General features: G+C 42.3%; 1 protein-coding gene across 1 annotated transcript; it reads left to right on the plus strand.

Moving 5' to 3' along the window:
• Window positions 1-1,087: 1,087 nt before the first annotated feature.
• Window positions 1,088-19,789, plus strand: TM7SF3 (transmembrane 7 superfamily member 3). The gene is made up of 12 exons (XM_061472133.1): window positions 1,088-1,303; window positions 6,920-7,074; window positions 8,805-8,955; window positions 9,414-9,534; window positions 10,314-10,485; window positions 12,132-12,309; window positions 13,598-13,684; window positions 14,128-14,208; window positions 14,942-15,094; window positions 16,431-16,528; window positions 16,908-17,070; window positions 17,539-19,789. The coding sequence occupies exons 1-12, from the start codon at window positions 1,234-1,236 to the stop codon at window positions 17,799-17,801; spliced, it is 1,692 nt and encodes a 563-aa protein (XP_061328117.1). The 5' UTR covers window positions 1,088-1,233; the 3' UTR covers window positions 17,802-19,789.
• Window positions 19,790-21,185: the final 1,396 nt, after the last annotated feature.

The raw sequence follows: 21,185 nt of genomic DNA on the forward strand, positions 1-21,185 counted from the left end.
CTGGTCTAGTAGAGGGTGTCCCTGCCCATGTCAGCGGTTGGAACTAGATCTTAAAGTCTTTTCCAACCCAAACTATTCTGTGCTTCTTATGAATGTGGGTTCCTTATTGCTCCTCCATTAAAAAGCCAAGTCACAAACTACTGCACTCTACCAAACTTACTGCATGTTTTTAAGGTGTTTACAACTACTGTTGAAGTCAAAAGGTTCTTGGGTTTCCACAAATGGGATAGATGCTGGACTAAGCCTGGAATAAGTGAGGCTTATTGTATCAAAGCCTCACTTGTAAGCCAAGCCTGTTGCAGGTGCTGCTTGTCTATGAAAGCCGAGGGTGAGCAGTTTGGATGCCGAGCTGTGAGTAAAGAGCGGATGAGGTCTCAGCTCAACTATGGCAGTGGCAAACACTAAATTTAACAGGATTTTAATATCTCATGGATTTTGAATTACAGGAACCTCATTCAGCAGAACACAAGTAACTTCAGCACACCAGATAACGTAATGGAGATCAGGATCCTGAGCATGGCAGGCAAAGCCAGGAGGAAGTGCACCTATGTATATGGAACAGCTACAAACATGGAGCAGCACCCATTGCTGTGTTCTTATGCCAGACGGACAGCTTCCTTTTTCCCTTCAACTGGAAACCAAAGCAAGCTGCAGAAAGAATAAACGCAATGGGGCGATCGGTTTTAGAGCCTAGGTTATGATGCAAACTCGTGAGGCCCAAATAACAAAGTGAAAACACACCCTCAAAAAGAGGTATTTTTAATTTGCCTTCTGTTTCCTCCTACCATGTGCTCATGAATCACCTTTGCAGCCAGAGACGCCTTGAACACGCGCCTGAGAATCCCTGAGGGTTAGCAGCGTTTCTCACTGCCGCTTATGAGGCAAAACCAAATGGCAGCTGCTTTAAAAATTAATAAATAACCATTTTAAAATCCAACCCTCCCCACCTCGACCTGGACACTTTCTTAAGCCACTTGTATGCGCTTACAAGTACACACAGCCGGCGGACGCGGCTTGGGAGGGTAAGAGCCGCCGAGGACGGCAGCTGGGGTCGTTACCTCAGCGCTGAGGTGGGTGAGAGGGTGATGGGAATGGCCTCCGCCGGGTGGGTCCTGTGGGGCGGTGCTGAGCCGGCGTTTGCGCTGCGCCGCCTCTCAGGGCCTGCCCGGCTCAAGCCCCTCCTAACCGTCTGGGCTGGCTCACACCCCACTCTCCCGTTCCTTTCTCAGCGCCATGAGGCTCCCTTTTTGCTCCGTGGTGCTCTATGGGCTCCTGGGGGTCTTCCGCTATGGTGATGCCTCAGGTAAGCGCGGCGTGGGGGGGGGGCGGGCCGTGGCGGCCATTAAGCGGCCGAAGGGCTGGCGGAGCGCGGGTTCGAGCGGGGAGAGTGAGTTTTTGCGGCGAGTGGAGGTCTAGCGGGATGGAGGAGAAAGGGGTTGTTGTGAAGAAGGGTCTGTAGAGTCTTCTGAGGGGTGTTGCAGGCGGTAGTGGGTCGACCTGCAGCTGTCTGGAGGGTTGAGGGAGAGAAGATCAAAGCGACGACGCAGCTGTCTGGAGAGCTGGAGAGAGTTCGTTATATTCATTCTTATCGTCATCTTTGCGGGTACGGGGACATTACCCCTCTTTTTTTCCTACCTTAATCGGTACGAGCACCATTACTTTAGCTCTTACATGGATATACAGGGACCTGGGCCGTTGCAGAGATACGGTACAGGCTGATGAGTCCGGTGTAGCGCTGTGTTTCTGTTAAAGAAACAAGGTGGCATTCTTTACTCATGAATGTATATGAGAAAGGGAATATGGTTAATAGTGGGATTTTTATATATTTTTTAAACCACATGTTGGGTCCTAGCACCCAGTGAATTGTGGGCTGGAAACCACTGCCAGTATAAAACTAAGGAAATAAGCATTTTCTCCTTCCTCCTGCCCCTAGAATTTGGATCTCGATTCTTAAAATTACTTTTTGTCCATGCCGATGTAATTTGACTTTATTTGACATGGGCTTTTCTGGCAATTCCCATGTACCTGCATGTGACTAAAATAGGTGTCCAGAGGTAAGTGTACTATAAAGAGTTTAGCTTGTGAAGATTTAGGAGTTGCTTACTTTTTTCTAGTTAAATTCTTATCTGTTCAAATGAAGGAAAAAAATAATTGGTTTCCTTTCAGTGATAACTTAGAGATAAGCAAGCAGTCCTTTATGTTAGGGCTGATGTAAGCCTCCTCGTCTTACAGTTTTCTTTATTTTTAAACTTGCCTTTAATGAAGCTTAATTGACCAAAAGGAAAAAATCTACTCTTGGGATACTTTGCAAAGCTGCAGAACAGTGTTTGGAACCAGTCTCGAGTGTGGAAGACTTCTCTTTCTCCCCCACCCAGAGTCTCATGCCCAAGATCTTATAGGAGAACCGGGTCCCTGCTTCCTGTAGGACTTAGGCTCTTAGGCTTGGCTGCTGATGGTGGCAAGCAAGTCTGAGAATGGAGGCTCGGTGTTCTTGGGTCTTAATGTTTATGCTAAAAGATGGTGACAAGCAGTTTGTCTCCTGGACTTGATTGAAAATGGGTCATGTCTTTATTTGTAGTTTGTTACAGTATGTTAAAAGGCAGAATGAATATGGGATGGAGCTAACTGCTCTACCTTGAAGGAGCCTATTGCTGTATTTCCTTGTAGATTCGAGGGTGGAGGGTGAAAGTATTTTCCTCCTGAAAGGCTACTAAGCTGTGTAATTTGTGTAGGAACAGCTATTATTAGGCCCTTTAAGTGAGGACACTTGCTTAATGGTTCACTTATTTGAACTTGTCTTGTGGTTATCCAGTGGTTTGCAGGGATGGGCACTGCTGTGTCCTAATACTAGATCCTCCTTCATTTTAAATGTGCAGATAAGTAAAATCTGTGCATGATGGCCTATATTACCTCTCTGGGGTTTTGATGGGCTGCTTCAGACTTAGTATTTGTGCAAAAGTGTTGTGTATCATGTTTGTTACCTTCCAGGGAGCGCCACATTTATGCAATAGGAATGCACTTGGCCTTGTTTGCTACATCTAAACCAGATTGCTCAGTGTTGGAAAAACTAAAGCAAATTTACAGGGTAATTGGGATTGAGCTTAGGGAGCTTATCTGGATGAACTTAATTAGTGCTAGCTGTTTAGTCTATCCAAAGACAAAATTTTAAAATAAGAGGTTCATGCAAAGCTGTTTAGCTGCCTGTATGTATTGGTCAGCTGGGCACTTGCATCTTGATGCTCTACTGCCCAGATGTGCAAATTACTTCTTAATCAGCAGTACCAGCAATATGACTGAGGCCAGGTCTTGTGTGCTCTGGCTGATAGTCGAAGTGGATTAGTAAAACTGTAAGCAGGTGAGACTGGTGCTTCTTCCCTTTCTTCTGAGACTGTAGACCTCATGGCTTCTAGCGTGATGAAGAGTCTTCTGGTGTGGGAGCGGTGCAGTTGATAACAAGACAAATTCTGTGGCCCTATCTACTTCATGCATCAAACTGTCCTAATAACATGAGTCTCAGTTCACATGCAATTAAAATTTAGAAGCTTACGTAAATCTTGTTTCTTTTAGGGTCGGTAAAGTCTTTATTTGGGGTTCTACTACTGTGAAAAGACACAGAGACCTTGTAGCAGGACTCTGCCATGTGCCCATATATATGTGGCCTTGCAGGTCTGATACAGTATGGCTGCTGGCTTTATTCTGTTAAGTAACTATACTCATGTTTTCCCTATTCAAACTAGTTTTGAGTCTGAGCTTGCATTTCATCTCCATTAAATGTCTTCATGTGACTACTTGTTTGCATACTCCCTATGCTGGAAGGTTCTTGCCTCTTAAATCTTACATAACCTTATTCTGCATACCCATTGACAATTGGTTGTCACAGAGTAGAAATGTGTTTCCCCTGACTATGGAGAACTTCTTTATCTGAGGCAAGCATAATGATTGAGCATGACTCTGTAGGTAAATACTCTTCCTATATGAGCAGCAGTGGTATTTCTTCAGTTGTGTTTCTTAATGGAAATTGGACTGCTAGGTGTCATCATGGACCTTGTGTGGTTAACTGTTTATTGGTGATGGGGAGTGGCACTTGACTATTGGAGTTGGAAATATGACTTCAAGCATCAAATGAACTGAGCTTGGCATTGAATCAGCAGAATGGAAATGGTTAAAGCTGGGTATTGCTTGTTGGGGAAGGTGCATGTCACAGCAAAGGGATGATAAATGTTGTCTCTGAAGTCAACTACCTTGTTACTTGGAGTTATGAATAAGGGGGTTTGATCTCAAAGGAACTCTGAGAGTTTTCATTCCTTTGCTCTCTTTACTGGTTTTGCCCTTCATGTGGGAGAAAAGATATGAGGAGTGGCAGAGTGGGCTGCCCACCTCTTTTCATCAGTTCTTTTATATGCTGGATTATCTGTGTTCCTGTTCTTGTATTGCTACTAGTATATGAAGTAATACATGCTCAGCACTCCATCTTTGCTCTGCTCTTGCTTAGTTTCAGCAGTGTTGACTTCCTTTAAGTGTGTTTTCAGTTGATGATCCCTGTAATGGTGAGGATTCCTGTCTTGTATCTAACCCAAAACTACTCTGATGTGCAGTGACCATCATGCTTCTCCCTGCAAGGCAAGGAAGAGGTGATAGCCTGGCATCTGATGAGGTGTTTTCCAGCCCTTAACTCCTTGAAGCAAGTGAAACAATAAAAGAAGTTGGGATGCTTGGATTTTCTTTCTGGCTCCATTGCAGACTTACTAGGTCAATTACTTCACTTCTGTGGTGGTGTTATCTTTGCTGCATGTGCTGCTGAACCTGCAGTCCTATTTGATGTGCTACCTTCAGTTTGATCAAGCTTGCCCAAAGAAGCAGCTTGCATGCTGTGGTTGGCACCATGTGTTCATGGGGGTCTTAGAATCTGTCTTCCAGAACATCTTTGATAACACTGAACTCTGTATGGCTCAGGTAGTCTAATGCCTGTCTGAGAACTTGCACTGGAGGTAGGCCTGACGAATCATTAGTTGTTCTCCAAGCTCTTTGTCTGTACTAGTGGTGCTCCAGGGCAGATGTTCAAATGACAGAAAAAGAGAACGCTGGAAAGGTTTATGGCCATGTAGCAGTTGCTTTTATAGCAAATTTCTTAGAATCTACTCTGCAGTTCTTGTGAACTCTCCTTTTAGTCGTCTTTCAAGTTTGGTTAGAAGTGTAGTTCAAGGAGCCTGTGAGCAACAAGCTGAAAAGACCTGTCAGATGGATGTGGGCATTCTTGCTCTTCACTATGAGCCTGTTCTGTTCTGTCCAGACTTTAGTTTAAAATGTATATCACATGCACTGTTTTAGAAGCAGTTATGCAAACAGTAAAGCAGTGTAGAACACTATACTTTAATTTACCAGAGGGCCTCTGACATTTAGAGTCTCATGATCGTGTTGCAGTAGTAGCTGCATGTCTTGCTGATGAATCTGTTCTCGTGTTCAAGGCCTCTGGGTATAAGTACAGAGTGGAAGTGAGAAATAAGACAGACCAGTGCAGTTTTTCCCCTGCTGCCCTTGATGTAGAGCATAGAGAGGATGTATATGGTTTCAGCTTTTCTGTTTTTGTTTTTTTTTTTTTCCTTAAAAATGTCTACATGTGAATATCTGTGGTTCAGGAAACTGTGCTCAAGTTCTTAAAGATCAAAGAAAAATATTTTATTGCATTTTAAGCTTTCAATTAAAATTTCTAAGTGCATAGATGTATAGTCTGTCTTTTGAATTCTTTTCTTTAGTATTCATACTGCTCGTTGCACTTCTAGTAGACTTAAGATCTAAGGACAGCAGAGGTCTTGTGAAGGGGAGGATAACCTGAAGGGGTACTCTATTTCTGAAGAATGCATAAAGCTTTTTTGTAGCTCTAATTTTACATTAATTACTGTTTGAAAACTTTGAGTAGAAACTTTTTCTACCTTAACACAAACTGCAGATGATGGAACTGAAAAACAGAATATTTTTAACTCCTAGATGGCATATGATCCCCATATTTCAGCTGGGGTTTTATTGGTGGTGCTGTCCTAGTGTTGATTGAATTTTTGGGGTGGCATGTAGAGGCTGAAGTTGGCAAGATGAGAAGTGTTAGTTTTTTCCTCCACTGTGAGGTGAGTGGGGGAGGCATGAGGATAGGAGCTCATTTCTAGCTACGTATCAACAGGCAAAGAAGCTGGCCAAAGATGCCAGTTCTTGGCAGACAAGAGGTGGGGGAGGAAGGGGGAGGACAGACAACTGGAAAGGAGTTAGAGTACTGGCTATTGATTCAGATGATATAACTATATCCTTTTCTTTTCCTGGATGATCTGAATCATCAGCAACAGTGTATAAGGAGGGTGCTGTTGATTACTCTCTGCTTCTGCTGGAGTACTCAACCCTATCAACTCTTTGCACTGGAAGAGGCAACTTTATTGAGGAAGTGCTGTGTATGTGTTTAGGCTTGATAAGTTTTAGGTTTGCTGGGCTACAGTGTATGCAAACAGAGGAATTTTGGCAAAAAAACCTGAAAGGCATTGTGCGTGCTTTATAAACATCTAGTCTCCTGCTAACCACCACCAAGAGAATCTTGTGGATTCTATACAGCTGCTTCTCTTTCTTCCTCTGATATCCCTTGTCCCTCAAGAGCCCAGCATGTAGAGAAAATAGGCATTCTAGCATGACTTGAATGACAAGCCAAAGCTGATTCTCAGAGAGGCTTATGTCCTAGGTCACATGGTTCTCTTTAAATGAAAATGGTGGTGGATCATGGGGTTATGCTCATCATAAGAAGAAATTGTCTTGGTTGTGTCTTGCAAAAATTAATCAGATTAATTACTGGGTTACTGGAAGCTGTCAGACTTCCCTTAGTAATTGCTTCTCTCTGGACAAAAAAGTGTCTTTTTTTTTTTGTTTTTTTTTTTTTGTTCTACAGGTCTTCTTGAGCTGTCCTTGGGAAAATTCAGAAATGTGCTACTTAACCAGACCAATCCAGTGGAAGCTGTAATCAGGAACATTGCAAGCAATGTGACTGTTGTCATTTTTCAAGTACATGCCCAGCAAAGCAATGTGGTGATATCCTTTGATAAGGTATGGTAAAAGTGTCACTTCTGTTCTTAAGTGCTACTTTTCTTTTACCAAAGGAGTTGGCCTTGGTATATGTAGGAATATAGAACTGAAGCTGTATAAATAATACTAATATAAAATAATACTATCTTAATACCTGCATGACTCTTGGAGAGTATTATTTTGGCTTCAGAAATCCTTTCTTGTATATCATAGCTGCTATTTTGGATGACAAATGCTAAAGGAATTTCAGAGCTGGCTTGAAAATCTTTCAAGGCTTTTTGTTCTTGGTGGAAATGGTGCTTTTGACATATGACTGCTGACTACTATCCGTTAGCTTGTAAAATGAAAAACAAGGTACATAATATTCTGTGAGAACTATTTGTTAGATACCTCATACACTAAACATGATTGCTTTGGGATGTTTATTAGTCTGTTGTTTGTGGCTTGGATCTAGCCACTACAGATAGGATGTCTTGTTACTCCAGCTTTTTGTCCTGAATCTGATTCTCCTTTGGTGGCACATGGAAAAATTAGTCTATAGTGCTCCAATGAAGGCTGTTACTTCTAGCCAACAATAGACGCATTCTTACTGCTATACACTAGCCTCAGTTTGTCCCATCATTACTGGGATGCAATCATCTAACATAGTGGGATTTTTTTATAGTGCTGTGAGGCTCTAGCTTTTGTTTGAGCAGAATGTAGACTAAGCTGAAGGTGGTAGACAGAGACCTGACAACTGCCATCCAGTTTCCTGCTCTCTATCAGGTTTATCCAAATGAGAATATATTGAGTGCCAAGAAGTATCCTGGGAAGCTCAGGAGATAGATAACCTGTAATACAAGTCACCCAGCTCAGTCATCTTTGTACTGATGAAATAACCAGGATTACAGGGTTAAGGCATTACTGTTACACCTCTTCAGTCTTTGATTACCACTGGCAGAATCTTCTGCTGCCAATACAGAGCTTCCTTGCAGTTGACCTTACCAAGCCAAGGGCAACGATGCATAAATATGGCTATACTGCTCTTAGGACTGCCCTGCCTCTAGAAATACGAAGCTAAGCCAGACCATAAAGTCTGCCAGGTCCAAAGTGCTTCCTTACAGTGTTGCCTCAGATGAGTGTGGCCTTCTTGGTCAAAAGCACATTTTCCATGCTGAAAAACAGATTTGACTGCAGGTCAGTTATTTGTTCAGCTGTGTGAGTGTGATACTGCCCCATCTTTTTTCAAGACCCCTGGTTCTAGAAGGGTTGGTGATGGTGGGGATTGGGTCAGTAGCTGAACTGGCCTTGTCTGGCATGGCTAGTAATAAGCCAGCTGTCATACAGTCATCTTCATTCTGGTGGAGAGAGTGAAGGGCTTCTGCACTTCCCAGAATGTACCTCGCTTTTTGTGGGGGATATTCCAGTCCCTTTACACTTCTAGTGTTCAGTCCATTGCTGTGCAGCAGTAGACTTCAACTAGCTAGTTTCTCCACAACTTGCCTGTGATTATCAACCCTTTAGTAGTACCAATTTATCACTTGGGTTTTTGAGCCTGAGCTAGGCAGTGTGTGGTGTCAGAGGCCACTCCCTTTTTTCCATCTTCCTTTTATCAGCTAGCTGAAGACTGAGTGCCTCATCTGTGGTCACTGGCACTGAAATACATGCCCTGTGGGTTTGTGGCAGGAATGTGACTCCTGTACAATAGGTCAGGTTGTGGTAGAAATCTTTTCAAGAAGAACTGCTTGGTTATAGCATTTGTTTCTGTCCAGAATCCATCTGTGAACAGCTCAGGAACTGGAGTTGACAAAGGACTGGTTTCCATCCTTCGGCCTCAGCAGACCGTATGTACATGGTACCTTCGGTCTCTGGATGCTAGCCAGGTGCTCAGCACAGCTATCTCTATTCCCTATATGGAGAAAGGTATGTTCTTATTACTCTGTAAGGGATACCACCTCTGCTTATTGCAAGCTAACTGTGAAATGAACACCTCAAATGAACACCTTTACATGATGCAAATGTGTGATGGAGATGCCAGAAATTCTTTTGAAATGGTCTGAAAAAGTTTAGTATCACTCACTGCAGAATTGACTTGTGTATAAGGAAGTACTGTATGGTCTTGTCATGACTTCAGCCTTAGAATAGAAAACTGTTGTGTATGCATCAGGACCTAGCTTAGACTGCAGTGACGCCACTTGTGCTGTTGGCAGGACTAGAAGTTGATAATCTTATGTGCTCGGCAAGCAGGTTATGCCAGCAAGTACCTCCATTGCTGAGGTCTTTGATTTATTTTTCTTTTTCTTTAAATTTTTTAATTTTTATTTTTTCATGCATCTAAGGGGGAAGTAACAACTACTACAGTTATCTTTTCTGTGTTTTAGATCCTATTCCTGGAGGCTGCAATCTAGAGTTTGACTTGGAAGTGGATCCAAATATTTACCTAGACTATACATTGGTTGATACACACATCAAGTTTGCCCCTGCAAACTTGGGATATAACAGGTGTGTGAAAAACTGAGTGCACTGAGCAAGACCTTATTTGGCCAAGATCATAAAACAAGATTCTGCTGAAAAGGCTGACTATCCAGCTGCTGGCAGGAATCTTGTTTGCTGCAACAAACTGAGAGGTAAATGAGGAGGAGGAGAGATAATACATGAAAGAGATAGTTGAGAGCTGCATCTTGTGGAAATGACTATTCAACTTCAGATATGCAAGCAGTCAGCAAATACTGGATCTTCCCATTCCTCATTATGACTTAATCTGTTTAAGAAGCAATTGCGTATTCTAGCCAGTTTCATTCCTTTACTGGTACTGAGGCCTGATAATGACCTAGAGTTTTGTCTAACATTTTGACTTCAAGTTATAAAGCATTTTTTCCTGAATGGTGCCTGGTGTCTCAGGTGATAGGCAGGGAATGGGAAAGCTGTGTTCAGAGCTGTTTGTATATTTAATATGCATGGAAAACCAAACAGTGATGTTGTGATCTTTGATTGTTGTCACCTCTTGGGACTCTTGTGCTGGTTCCTTATGACAACTTTAGGAAGCCTCTGTACATGTAAAGGCAGGTACCAGCGTAGACAGTACCTCTATCAGAGTGCTTCTGCATAACACTGCTGTAGTCTGTGCTTGCAAGCATTTACAGTCTGACTTTGAATTAGCTGCTAGTGTGAACTTCTAAAGAGTAGAAGACATGCTGCCATCTCAGCCAGGTAACTTCTGAAGACTAATCTTAAGATCTGGGGGCTTGTGATGGGCATGTAGCTGATCTCTTTAATTGCAGAGGAGCAAACCCACCATCCTGTGATTCAGGGACTGGTCAGAACTCCAGATGGCGGCTGCACTATGATGTCTACCAGTATTTCTTACCAGAGAATGATCTTTCTGAGATGGTACTCATGAGCCACATACGGAAGATGTCCGAGGTGCGAAGTATCAAAGCCAATGGCGTTAAAGTAAGTCTGAAGCACTGGTGTTACAAGCATGTGGCAGTGGCACTACTTCATGTTTTCTTCTCCCCTGTGCTTCTGTTCCTTAAGTGGTGACATAAACAAGCTGCTGATGCTTCAGGCTTCTTACTTGTATCTGGGACTTCTGGCTAGGAAATATACAGCGAGTCTTGCATGCAAAATGGCAACCACTCTTTCGACATAGAGGTGGATAGTTAGCAGAGCCCCAAGTGTGGCAGAATTGAGACATCTTGCAATGGACTCTATTAGGTAGACATCATTTGACTAGTCTGAGATGTTTCTATGTCTTACACCCTTTTCTCAATGAAACCAGCTTTTATGGGAGTGTCTTCTTGCTTGCTGTATACTGCTTTAGTCACAGTGCTCTTTCAGTGATGTTAAAAGCCAGCTTGCCTATAGCTGTACTGCTACTGAGTGCCTGTAAATCCAGGAGTAGAGCCAATTCTGACAAAGACGGGTAATCTCCTGTGGTGCCTGATAGACGCTGGTGTCTGGCATCCTCAGATGTTGAGGGTTGAGCAGGCAATGCAATGAAGAGAACAGGGGTGGAGAATAGAGTGAAACTGGAATACAGATGAGTGCCATTTGGAGTGGCATAAAGAGATCTGATACGTGAGAGCAAACACTTACTACATGTTTACCTGCTCTCCAGCAAAGAGATTGGAAGGGATGGAGCAGGGACTCAGTGGTGATGACCTGCCTGGTTTTGCTAGTGAGTAGAACAGCAGCCTGGCGAGCTTCTGAGGCCAGACCTGGTGTCCTGGGTTCAGCAGTAGCAGTCATTTTTCTCCTTCTTGGTAGCTGGTGTAGTGCAGTGTTTTGACTTTCAGCTCGGGAACAGAGCTGATAGAGATGTTTTGGTTTGGCCAAGGACTTTGTGAGCCTCATGCTCTGCCAGGGGGGAGGGGAAGCTGGGAGGAAGCAGAGACAGGACACCTGACCCAAACTGACCAAAGAGGTATTCCATACCACAGCACGTCATGCCCAGGATGTAACTGGGAGTTAGCCAGAAGGGCTGGGAGACTGCAGGGTTGGAGGAGGTATCGGTCGGAGCTTGGTCGGGCTTGGGGGGCGAGTTATCGGTCAGTGGGTGGTGAGGTGTTGTATTCTCTTCCCTTGTTATTTCCTTTATCATTATTATCATTGGTGGTAGCAGTAGTGATTTGTGTTATACCTTGGTTACTAAACTGTTCTTATCTCAACCCGTGGGAGTTGCATTCTTTTCGATTCTCCTCTCCGTCCCTCCGGGAGCAGGGGGAGGGCAAGAAAGGGGGGGAAGTGAGCGAACGAATACCTGACTGGGTTTAAACCATGACACCTGAGTTAGTAGACTGGCAGGGAACCCAAGCTGTGTCCTCAAATAGGGAGGAGCAAAACATATGAGTGGGAGAGTCTTGTCCCCCATAAGAAACTGTAGTAATGCTGGAAGAAATGCAGTCAGTCCTGTGGGCCTTTAATGCTTCAATTTAATTGAGGGGGTTCAGAATAGGAGAACTCTTGCCTGGAGTTCTTGGAGAGATAGTCTTCCTTGAGCTGCTGAGTATTGCCTCAGCTGTATGAACACATCAACATGCTATCGGTAACAGTGACAAGCAGTTCATTGCAATTAAAAATATGCTTTACTGTTCCAGATGCTTACACTAACAACTGATGACAAGACCAATATCTACTTTTCCTCACTTCCTGGACAAGGTGTGATCTACAACGTCATAGTATGGGATCCTCTTTGGAATACTTCTGCTGCATACATACCTGTGCATACATATGCCTGCAGCTTTGCTGACCTAGTGGATAGCTGCTCTTCTCTTAGTAAGTTGGGATTTGTATATCCTTGCCAACTCGTCTCAGGCTTATTGTGCTCCAAAATGCTGAATGGTCCTTTTTGAGATTATTTTTTTAAATGTGTGAAGAAGCATTTTGTTTTACACTGGATATATTTTGTTACTTTATGATGGAGTTTACTTGTTGATTGAGGAGAAATTCTAGGATGATGAAATAAGAGTAAGAAGAGCATTAGCAATTGAAGGTTTAACTTAATGGAGGTTTAATATTGTGGCTTGACAATATATAACTTTCAGTTCTTTAGCGCTAGTCTAGCTTTTTCCATCTGAACCGGATACATAATGTTAAATGATTTGTAGGACTACAGATTCTGTATGTAAAACTAGGCTAATAAAATATGAACTAGATTAGGATCCAGTCTGATATTTATTTTCTGTTTAACTGTGCTAGTGCTATCAGGAATCAGTAACCTACAAATATTTTGAAAGGAGGTGGTCACCTAAAATAAACATAAAAATAATATCAGCAATAGTGGAATGACCCCAAAGTCATGCTACTTTGTACAAGCTTATATAATGATAGAATCTGAGCAGAAAAAGAGTAAAGCTGCCATTCCCATTATGACTACAGTAGGGCTAAATATATGGGTAGAATATGGTGCATAAAGAAAGATGTGCTTTCATGTTTACTTCCTTATACACTGTAATACGCAACTGTCTTATGACGACATGAGATTATCTAGGCTAAACCTCTCTTATGTAATTTGGAGAACTAGGAAAATATGGTTTATTTTTTCAAATAGTTTAAGTAATATTAAGAATTTCACCTAGGAGACAGGTGAGTTGTGCTAGGGTGATCATGGTCCTTTCTCTTGCATGAAAAATATATTAAGTGGGGATCATGTTGAAGGCTGCAGTGATAAAGACTAGAGCTGCTGCCTGGGTCACTACTCCTGTGGCACTGATTTTTTAAGGTGATTGGATGTACCTTTATTTTATTTTTTTTTAAGCTGAGCAGATAATTTTCAGGTAAAGCTGTATCTGTATCTTAATCAGCAAGTTAGAGCTACTTAACTAATTGTTACAGATATGTCAATCTTCTGAATAAGGGTAAAGTAGTTTAGAACTACTTCAATATTCTGTTGGAGATCCAGTCAAGATAACTGGTAGTTCAGCCATTACAGATCTGCTCACATGGTGTGTCTGAAGGACTTGCAGATACAAAGCTGTCAGTTACAGCAAACTGACCATACCTTAGTCTCACTGTGGGGACTACCAGGTAGGATGCTCTAGTAACCCTTTCTTTCTCCTTTTAGGTAAACTCTCTACCAAAGTATTCTTTACTACTTTTGCTGTTCTTGGTCTTTTCACTTGCTTTTTTGGACACAGGTTCTGGAAAACAGGTACTGAATACTTGTTTTTTCCTCTTTTCAGAAGTCTGATTGGAATTTCATAACTGATTTTTGCTGTAACTTAGAATGGTGGTGTTATTACTAAGATTCCATTGATAGTTATTACATGTCAATTAGGTCCACTGCTTGGCTTTTACAGGATCAGGTCTTTTAAGCACAGATGAGCAAGAAGTTCCTGTTACGCAGGGAACAGAAATGTGGAATTAAGGTGAATGCTGGGCAACATAGATATAAATACATAATTTTTGACTGAAGAGCTTGAGGACACTGCTTTCCAGATCAAAGTGTTGTCTGGCTGTCAGTGTCTGGGAAGCACAAAAGGAACTGATATGTTCCTTCCCTGTTGTAACTTCCAAGATATTTGAAGATGTACTGAAGTGGGTTTGGTATGAAGTATTATGACAGTATCCTAAGTCTTTTTCCTTCTTCTCTAGACTTATTCTTCATGGGCTTCATATTCACAGCCTTCTTCTTCTTTGTATTCATCACAAGAGTAACTGGCCTTGGTTATGATGGTGAGTAGATGTTTTAGGATACCCGATACCCTTCCAAAAGTAGTATTATGAATCTCTTAAGTAAAATCTCAGTTGTGCTTGTTGTTGGCTAGCCTTAGGAAGGATAGCAGAGTGGTGTCTGAGTACTTGAACTGAGCTGTGATTACCATAATAGCTGAATGTGCAACAGAGTAACTTTTGCTTCCAACAGCAGAATTAATTAATATAGCTGCAACTGTAAAAGACAAATTTCAGTATCTAGCCAAGGAAGATCCAGGTTTTTAGAAATCCTGGAAATTTGCAACACACTTCCTTTCTACTTTTTTTTTTTTATAATGGGTGGGCCTCAGTTTCTGATCAAATACAGATTTCATCTGTAAAACAAGTAGAAGGGTTGTACCCGGCTTTATAGATCAGCAACAATTAGTTCTTTTTGTCTGTGTCCTGCCTCATAGTTACCTTTTTGATACATGTGCCTTAGCAGTTGCAACCTTAACTGCCCTGAGAATTGAAGGTACTAATAATGCAGATAGTAGCAAGCCTTTTATTCCAGCCCTTTACTGCTCTTCCAGTGGTCCATTCTCAATTGCAGACTGGAGTCTAAGTGGAATATGCATAAGGCAAATACTGATACTCTTGGCTGTATTCAGAAAGTTTTCATTAGGTAACAATAAAAAATATAAGTAAAGCTGCTGGATACAGTATTGCAATAACGAGTTTTCAGAGTTTTGGAATTTCCCCTTTTGTTTTTCAGTGCGTCTTATTTTGACAGCAGTAGCTGGAATTGTTGGAGGGCTCCTCTTGGTCGTGAGCTGGTGGAGATTTGGCTCGATCATACTCTGCATGCTTATTATTGGACTTGTGCTGGGATTTCTCTTTTCATCAACCGTCTTCTTTACCCCACTAGGTATGCACTGAAATACTCTGCTGCAAAGTCTGGCTATGGAGTGATGTATTCCTGCTGTATTACAGGGACATTGCAAGCCTCTAAAATGAGTGCTGCTCTGGTTTATCTTAGTATGATGTTTAACTTTCCCTTTCCAGTGATGGAAGGAATAGTGACATACCTGAAGCCTTTGTTCAGGTGTGCTGTAATTAAAACTACTTACAGAATCTGCACTAGTGGGGAAAGGAAACTGCTTATTCTGTGGAGAACTTGCTGAGGCCCTTTCTACATAAGCTGTATGCCATCGCAGCAGTCAGTGCCACCAGCTCTGTTCCAAGCATGCACTTGCTGTCTATTTCCTATCCAGAGCAAGTCACATTAGAAAATCTGCAGTCTTAACTTAGAGGCTTCAGATGTAAAGGCAGTATGGATTTAGGAACTCTTGCTGTTACCTTTCACCATACTACAGTGCAAGGCTCTGGGACCATTGCACTCTAGGAGTCAAATCTGTATTTGCAGCTGGATTGACAATGTTAAGGTCTTCAGAATGACTTTGAGAGGACAATAGCCTAATTGCTTAAAAGCAAGTGAGGCTGCTGAGCTGAAATCCCTCGGGGGGCACCACAGCATCAGCCACACTTTGTCCATTTTAAACATCAGTAGTCTTCTACTTAAGATCCCTCAGCGGGACTGTTTTTCTTTAGTCATTTGTGTTTGACTTAAGCCTCAATTCTGTGATAATCTGTGCAGTCCCTGGTTGGTCTTCATTAAAGCAAAACAGTGGGGTCAGCTGGGGGTCAGTTTAGAAAAGGTTAGGCCTTAGAAAGCAGAGAGAGCAAAGTAGTGTTTGAGTGACTTCATTACTCTTCCTAAATCAAAAAGAATTTGTTGCACTGTGTTGTTGTCATGGCTGCACTTGCACCATACTAGAGTAAAATATACATAGATGCAACTTTTCATATCCTAAACCTATATGGCTTTAATTAACAAAATGGCTTCTTATTGGGCAGAAATACTCTGGCACTTTTTATTCTTACCAGATGAGTAACATACACCTCATAAAAAAAAAAAAAATCTTTGTTTCATGGACATGGTCTGCTGTCCAAACTGAGGGTACAGGGCCTATACTCAACTAGAGTAGTCTTTTTCTGTTCTTGTTTTGAGTAACTGTTACAGTGCACCTTAAACAACTTCTTCACTTGAGCTCAAAAGGTGAGCTGTTCAACACTACTCTGGATATTTTTGATTGTACAAAATTTGGGCTGTTGGGGGAGGGGAGAGCTCACCCCAACCACTTGCACAAAAGGAAGTTTTTTGCTAACTAGTAAATTACATGTGGAATGTGATGTCTTTGCAGGAGACTACAGGGTCTTCCGTGACAATGTGGTATTCTGGGTGACCTTTTCTTCTGTAGCCTTGCTGATTCCAGTGCTTTTTGTTGGCTGTCCAAGAATTGTAAGTAATCTGCACTGTCACCTTAAAGGGAGGGAGGCTGTCAGACTTATTAATGCAAAATGTAGTCCTGCAAGATATGGATAGAAAACTTAATACAGCTTCATGAAGTCAGCACAGGACCAGCTCTGGGGAGTTTCTTTTCAGCCCTACTTGTGCTAAGTGGTCCGTAATCAAAGGAATTACTCTCTGCAGTGTTGCATATAACATCTGCTAATGCTAGCATTTAGTCGACTTCTGCTGTCTTAAAAGGATGTCTGTTGAACAGGTGTGTGCAGCCAGCTTCCAGTAGAAAAAATGGTACCAGTTACTGCCTTAATGAGGTGGGGGACTAAAGAGTGTTTATCAGTCTCCTGAAGCTGTGTTTTTTCTTCCCCTCTAGCTGAACATACTGGCCTCTGGAATAGTAGGCTCTTATGCAGTGATCTTAGCTATTGCTTGTTACGTCTACACAAGCCTCGCTTACATCACCTTAGACCTGCTCAGAAAGGTCCTCAATGATTACTTCAGCAGAGCTTACACCAATGTGCCTTTTCAAACAAATGGTGAGTACAGCTCTGAAAACTTTTTTTAAAGAAAAACCACTGCCTCTGTGGTTCTATTGTAAACGATAATTGAGGATAGGAAGGAATAAGAGAAGAACAAAATAAGTACAGTATAAGGTTTAACTCCCTAATGATAAAATCTAGTCCTGCAAAAGAAATACTCGAATACACTCCAAGGCCACAACCTTCCAGCAGGTGTTATGTGACAGAGGCCCTTGCGAAAGGTGCTTCTTGGGCTTGGACCTTGCTGGTGAGTTTGTGGGATGGGCAGACAAAAGGCCTAATGTGGTGACTGAATAGGCACATCTTGCTCCATGTGTGATCCCCTTTGCATGGAGTTAACTCTAAGCATGCGAGGCTGCAGAGACAATACTTCATTCTGTCACTAAATTTGTTCAGTGTTTGTGATTGGGAAAGGAAGGAGTTTTCTGCTTTGATACAGGAATCTGTTTTGTTTCTCTTTTTCAGACTTCATTATCCTCTCAGTGTGGACAATGCTGGCCCTCAGCGGAATAACTGTGCAGCTTCGCCGAGAGAGAAGTGAAGTGCCCTTCCCACCACACCCCTATCTTGCCTGGAAGCGGGAAAGGGAACGCAGAAGCACGAATGTCTTAGACCCTAGCCATCATATCCCTCCCCTGAGAGAGAGGATCCATAACAAGCTGCTGCATATCAAAGAGTTTTTTCAGAAAGAGCAGCCAGCTGGGGAGAGAACTCCTTTGCTTCTGTAACCTGCCAAATAACTAGTGGGAGTAGAGGAAGAATCTAGAAATGGCAACATGAGTGATCATCAGCAAACCAGGCAGTGATGCAGGATTACCACTGCCAGTTTGCCCTGCTTAATTTAATGATGATCGTATTTGCCCAACCTGGAAGAAAAGTTATCTATCGGTACACTACATGCTGTTTTGTGACTTTTTCCTCCATGGCCCACTCAGCCTGCTATAACGTGTATGTCTAGCTGCAGAATCTTGTACTAATGGTCAAGTACAGGTATTTATCCTGTGGTGATCTAGTTTGATGTTTAGGTATGGGAAATACAAAACAACTCTTAGAAAGCAACCGGTAGAGTTCTGGTTCTTATCTTACAGTGTGGAAAACCACTGCTGAAATACTTCCTAACTGGCTCCTTAAAGTGGACAGTCTCTCAAATTGCGAGGCATGAAAGATGAGGACTGTACACAGAAGTTCTTCTAGCAGGGACTGAAGTATCACCACCTAATATAGGTACAGAATGTGTGGCTGCAAACACAGTTGTTTCCAAGAAGTGTTACTGTACTTTGCAAGCTAAACTGAGTGACTTGAATTTAAACTGCACTGAATTAACTGTTGTAAATGTGCACACTGGGGCTCAGGAAGTGGACCTGATCTGAGACAAGAAGACTTTCTTTCAGCTGGTTCTGTAGGAAGCTGGTCATCTGTGTAGAGATGACTGTTAAGAGGACGCAAGAGGTTTGCCTCCTTGTTTGCTTTCTGAATAGCTTTTGTCTTTTTTCTGCTCTGGTATATTTTCTTTTTTTGATGGTGCTGTCATAAAAGGAAAAGCTAAATAAGCTCTTTGTAGCCAACAGCAGTTCTGGTTTGGGTTTTTTCCCCTGGAATTGATTGAAACACTATTTTTATTTTTAATCAGTATATCTTTTAATTCTGCTGTTAAGGGATGAAAACCAGCATCCAGCTAGCAAAATCCTGACCAGGATCCATACTGACTGTGTTCCTTACCATTTTGGATTGCATCTGTCCGAAGTGGAATGTAGTATAAAACTGGATAAGGGTGGATGGTTGTGATATTGTGTGGTGGTTTTACTGACTTCCTTAAAACCAAACCAAACAGCCATATTCAAAATGCAGACTGGAGCATTGTGGTTTTGGCTCACATAAATGCACAAGCAGTCCTGAGGCTGTCCTTGGTTTTACCTGCCTTTGCCCACCATACCAAATCCTGGTCTTCATGGTCACTGTTTACGTGGTGATCTGTCATGCATTAAGTGATGGTTGGTTGAAGTCTTGTGTCCTGTACCTTGGTATAGGTTAAGATATCTCTTCTTCCTTCTATCTTTGTACTTCTAGTGTGAGCAGCAAAGTTCATGGTCCTTTCTGTCTGAAGGTGGATGGCTGTTCTACCTGAATGAATACCCTCATGAATGAATACCCTCATGGTGGCAACTCAGGTTCTTGGCCATCACTTTAAATTCTTGGTATAAGTATGTAAGGAAACTGGAAAAAGAGCTTTATTTGGGAACTTAGGTGGAAGTTAAGGCACCCTGGCAATAGGAAGGAATTAATGGCTTTAAAATGACTCTACTTACCTGCGCTTTTCATTTAAGGAATGAAAGCTTAATGGCATAGTAAGAGGTGACTGAGCGCATCTGATGTGTAGAGAGACAAATCCCATGATTGCTTGGAGCTAGAACATCTGCCTCAAACAGTAGAGCAAGGCGGAGATCCTGCCGTTTGTGTCTTGCTTTGCTGTGCTGTTGTGGCCCGTGAGGGCTCTTTCCCTAGCCTCTGGCAGACTGATGCTTGCTGACTGCCCTTGCTGCACTGACACCAAGCATGTCTTTGCTGTATTTGATGGCAAATAACAAACACTTATTTGGTATACAAATGCTCTTAAACATGTTTACCTTGGTCTTTTTATAACTGCTGTGATTAATATTGTGCAAGAAACAAGTTTAATTTTCTATATCTTTTATAATAAAGATGTCTTTTGAAAGAATATTGGTACTAATGGGGTCTCTTTGAATTCAAAGATGCTTTTACAACTTAGGTTCTGTCTTGGGTATTGTAGGGATAGTTTGTTTTGGAAAAACTTCTTGGTCTCAAGGGATGGGGGGGTAGGGGAGGGAGGAACCTTAGCTGACCTGTTATAAGGACTTAATGTAGTTGCAGTGACACCTAGAGGCTGGAGAGGGGTTATGTTCTGTGCGAAGCTAGTGAGGAAGTGCATCGTCCAAAGAGGCTTTTTCTTACAGCTTTGTCAGAGGAGGTTCTAGGGAACAAAGGAATGGTGGTCATCCACTTCTTGACTGGAAACTAGTCTGCAAGATCATGTAGGAAGTCTACGGCAGAAGGGGGCTTTGGACTCTCTCTAAAATCCTGACTCAGAGATTTGCTTTCTCTTAGACTGCTCAGAGACAGTATGGGAATTTTCTTCCATATTCTGTATGCCATAGTAGGTAACAGTGGTAATAATCAGAATACACAAACTGATCCACTGGGGTTTTGAAGGGATAATTTTCAAGTTGCTCTTTATGTACCCTCTGAGGCAGTTGCAAAATGAAAACTGGATCCTACCCTGCTATGCCTCTCTTTGGAGTGCCAAGTCTCTCATGGGAAGCATTTACTGCCTTGCTGTGTTAGGTGTGCTAAATTTTGCACAGTTACTTTGCAATTTTGCTAGCTTAAAATAATACTATCTACTGCTCCTGGGTACTCTGTGTCCTTCTAGGCAGTGGTTTGAAGCTTCCTGTAAACTGAAGCTTTCTGGACTATGCTCTGGGCTATTTTCTGCTGCTGTAGAGAATTCTTCTGCCAAGATGATTCCAGCACACTTACTTCAATGAGTCTTCTGCAGTCTTTGGTGCATTGTAGTAATGTGCAATGATCACATTGTGGTATTTGTCTTAGCTCCTTGTTGAGCTTTCCTAGATCTGCATGTGTTTCGGTCCTGCTCCAAATCTGCAGGAGAAGCCCTTTTCCCCCTCCCTTTGCTCTCACACCTATGCTGATTTCTCCTAGCGGTTAAACAAGCTATGGCACAAGTGAACTCTAGGACACCGATCTTCTCAAACAAACAGATCTTCCTTTGTTCTTGTCTCTACTTCCTCACTTTAAAACCACAAACCTAACCTGACTACCGCTTCATGGAGCGCTACAAATGTCAGGCAGCTTGCCTGCCTGCTTCTCCAAATGGTCAGAAAGTATGACTGAAAGTAGAAACAGCTCAGGCTTTCCGTGGATGTACTTTGGTGAAGAGGAAGACAAACTGATTTGGGAGCAGGTTATGGGAAATTATAGAAGGGGGCCCGTAAAATAAATGTTCCTTTGTCATCTCGGCGGTTGTGTCCTGTGCAAGTGGCTTTCCTTATGGGGAGGAACAGCGTGATGTAGAG

The sequence above is a fragment of the Pezoporus flaviventris genome, unplaced genomic scaffold (assembly GCF_033815535.1).
Source record: "Pezoporus flaviventris isolate CSIRO_AGI_PZ_B2104156 unplaced genomic scaffold, CSIRO_AGI_Pfla_v1 ptg000070l, whole genome shotgun sequence".
NCBI classification, from domain to species: domain Eukaryota; kingdom Metazoa; phylum Chordata; class Aves; order Psittaciformes; family Psittacidae; genus Pezoporus; species Pezoporus flaviventris.

Bases quoted from the DNA above. Each gene is read 5' to 3' on its own strand.
- TM7SF3 (XM_061472133.1), top strand. From the start codon at position 1,234: ATGAGGCTCCCTTTTTGCTCCGTGGTGCTCTATGGGCTCCTGGGGGTC. The intron at 14,209-14,941 runs GTGAGTAGATGT...TTTGTTTTTCAG, and splicing joins AACTGGCCTTGGTTATGATG to TGCGTCTTATTTTGACAGCA. The intron at 15,095-16,430 runs GTATGCACTGAA...ATGTCTTTGCAG, and splicing joins CGTCTTCTTTACCCCACTAG to GAGACTACAGGGTCTTCCGT.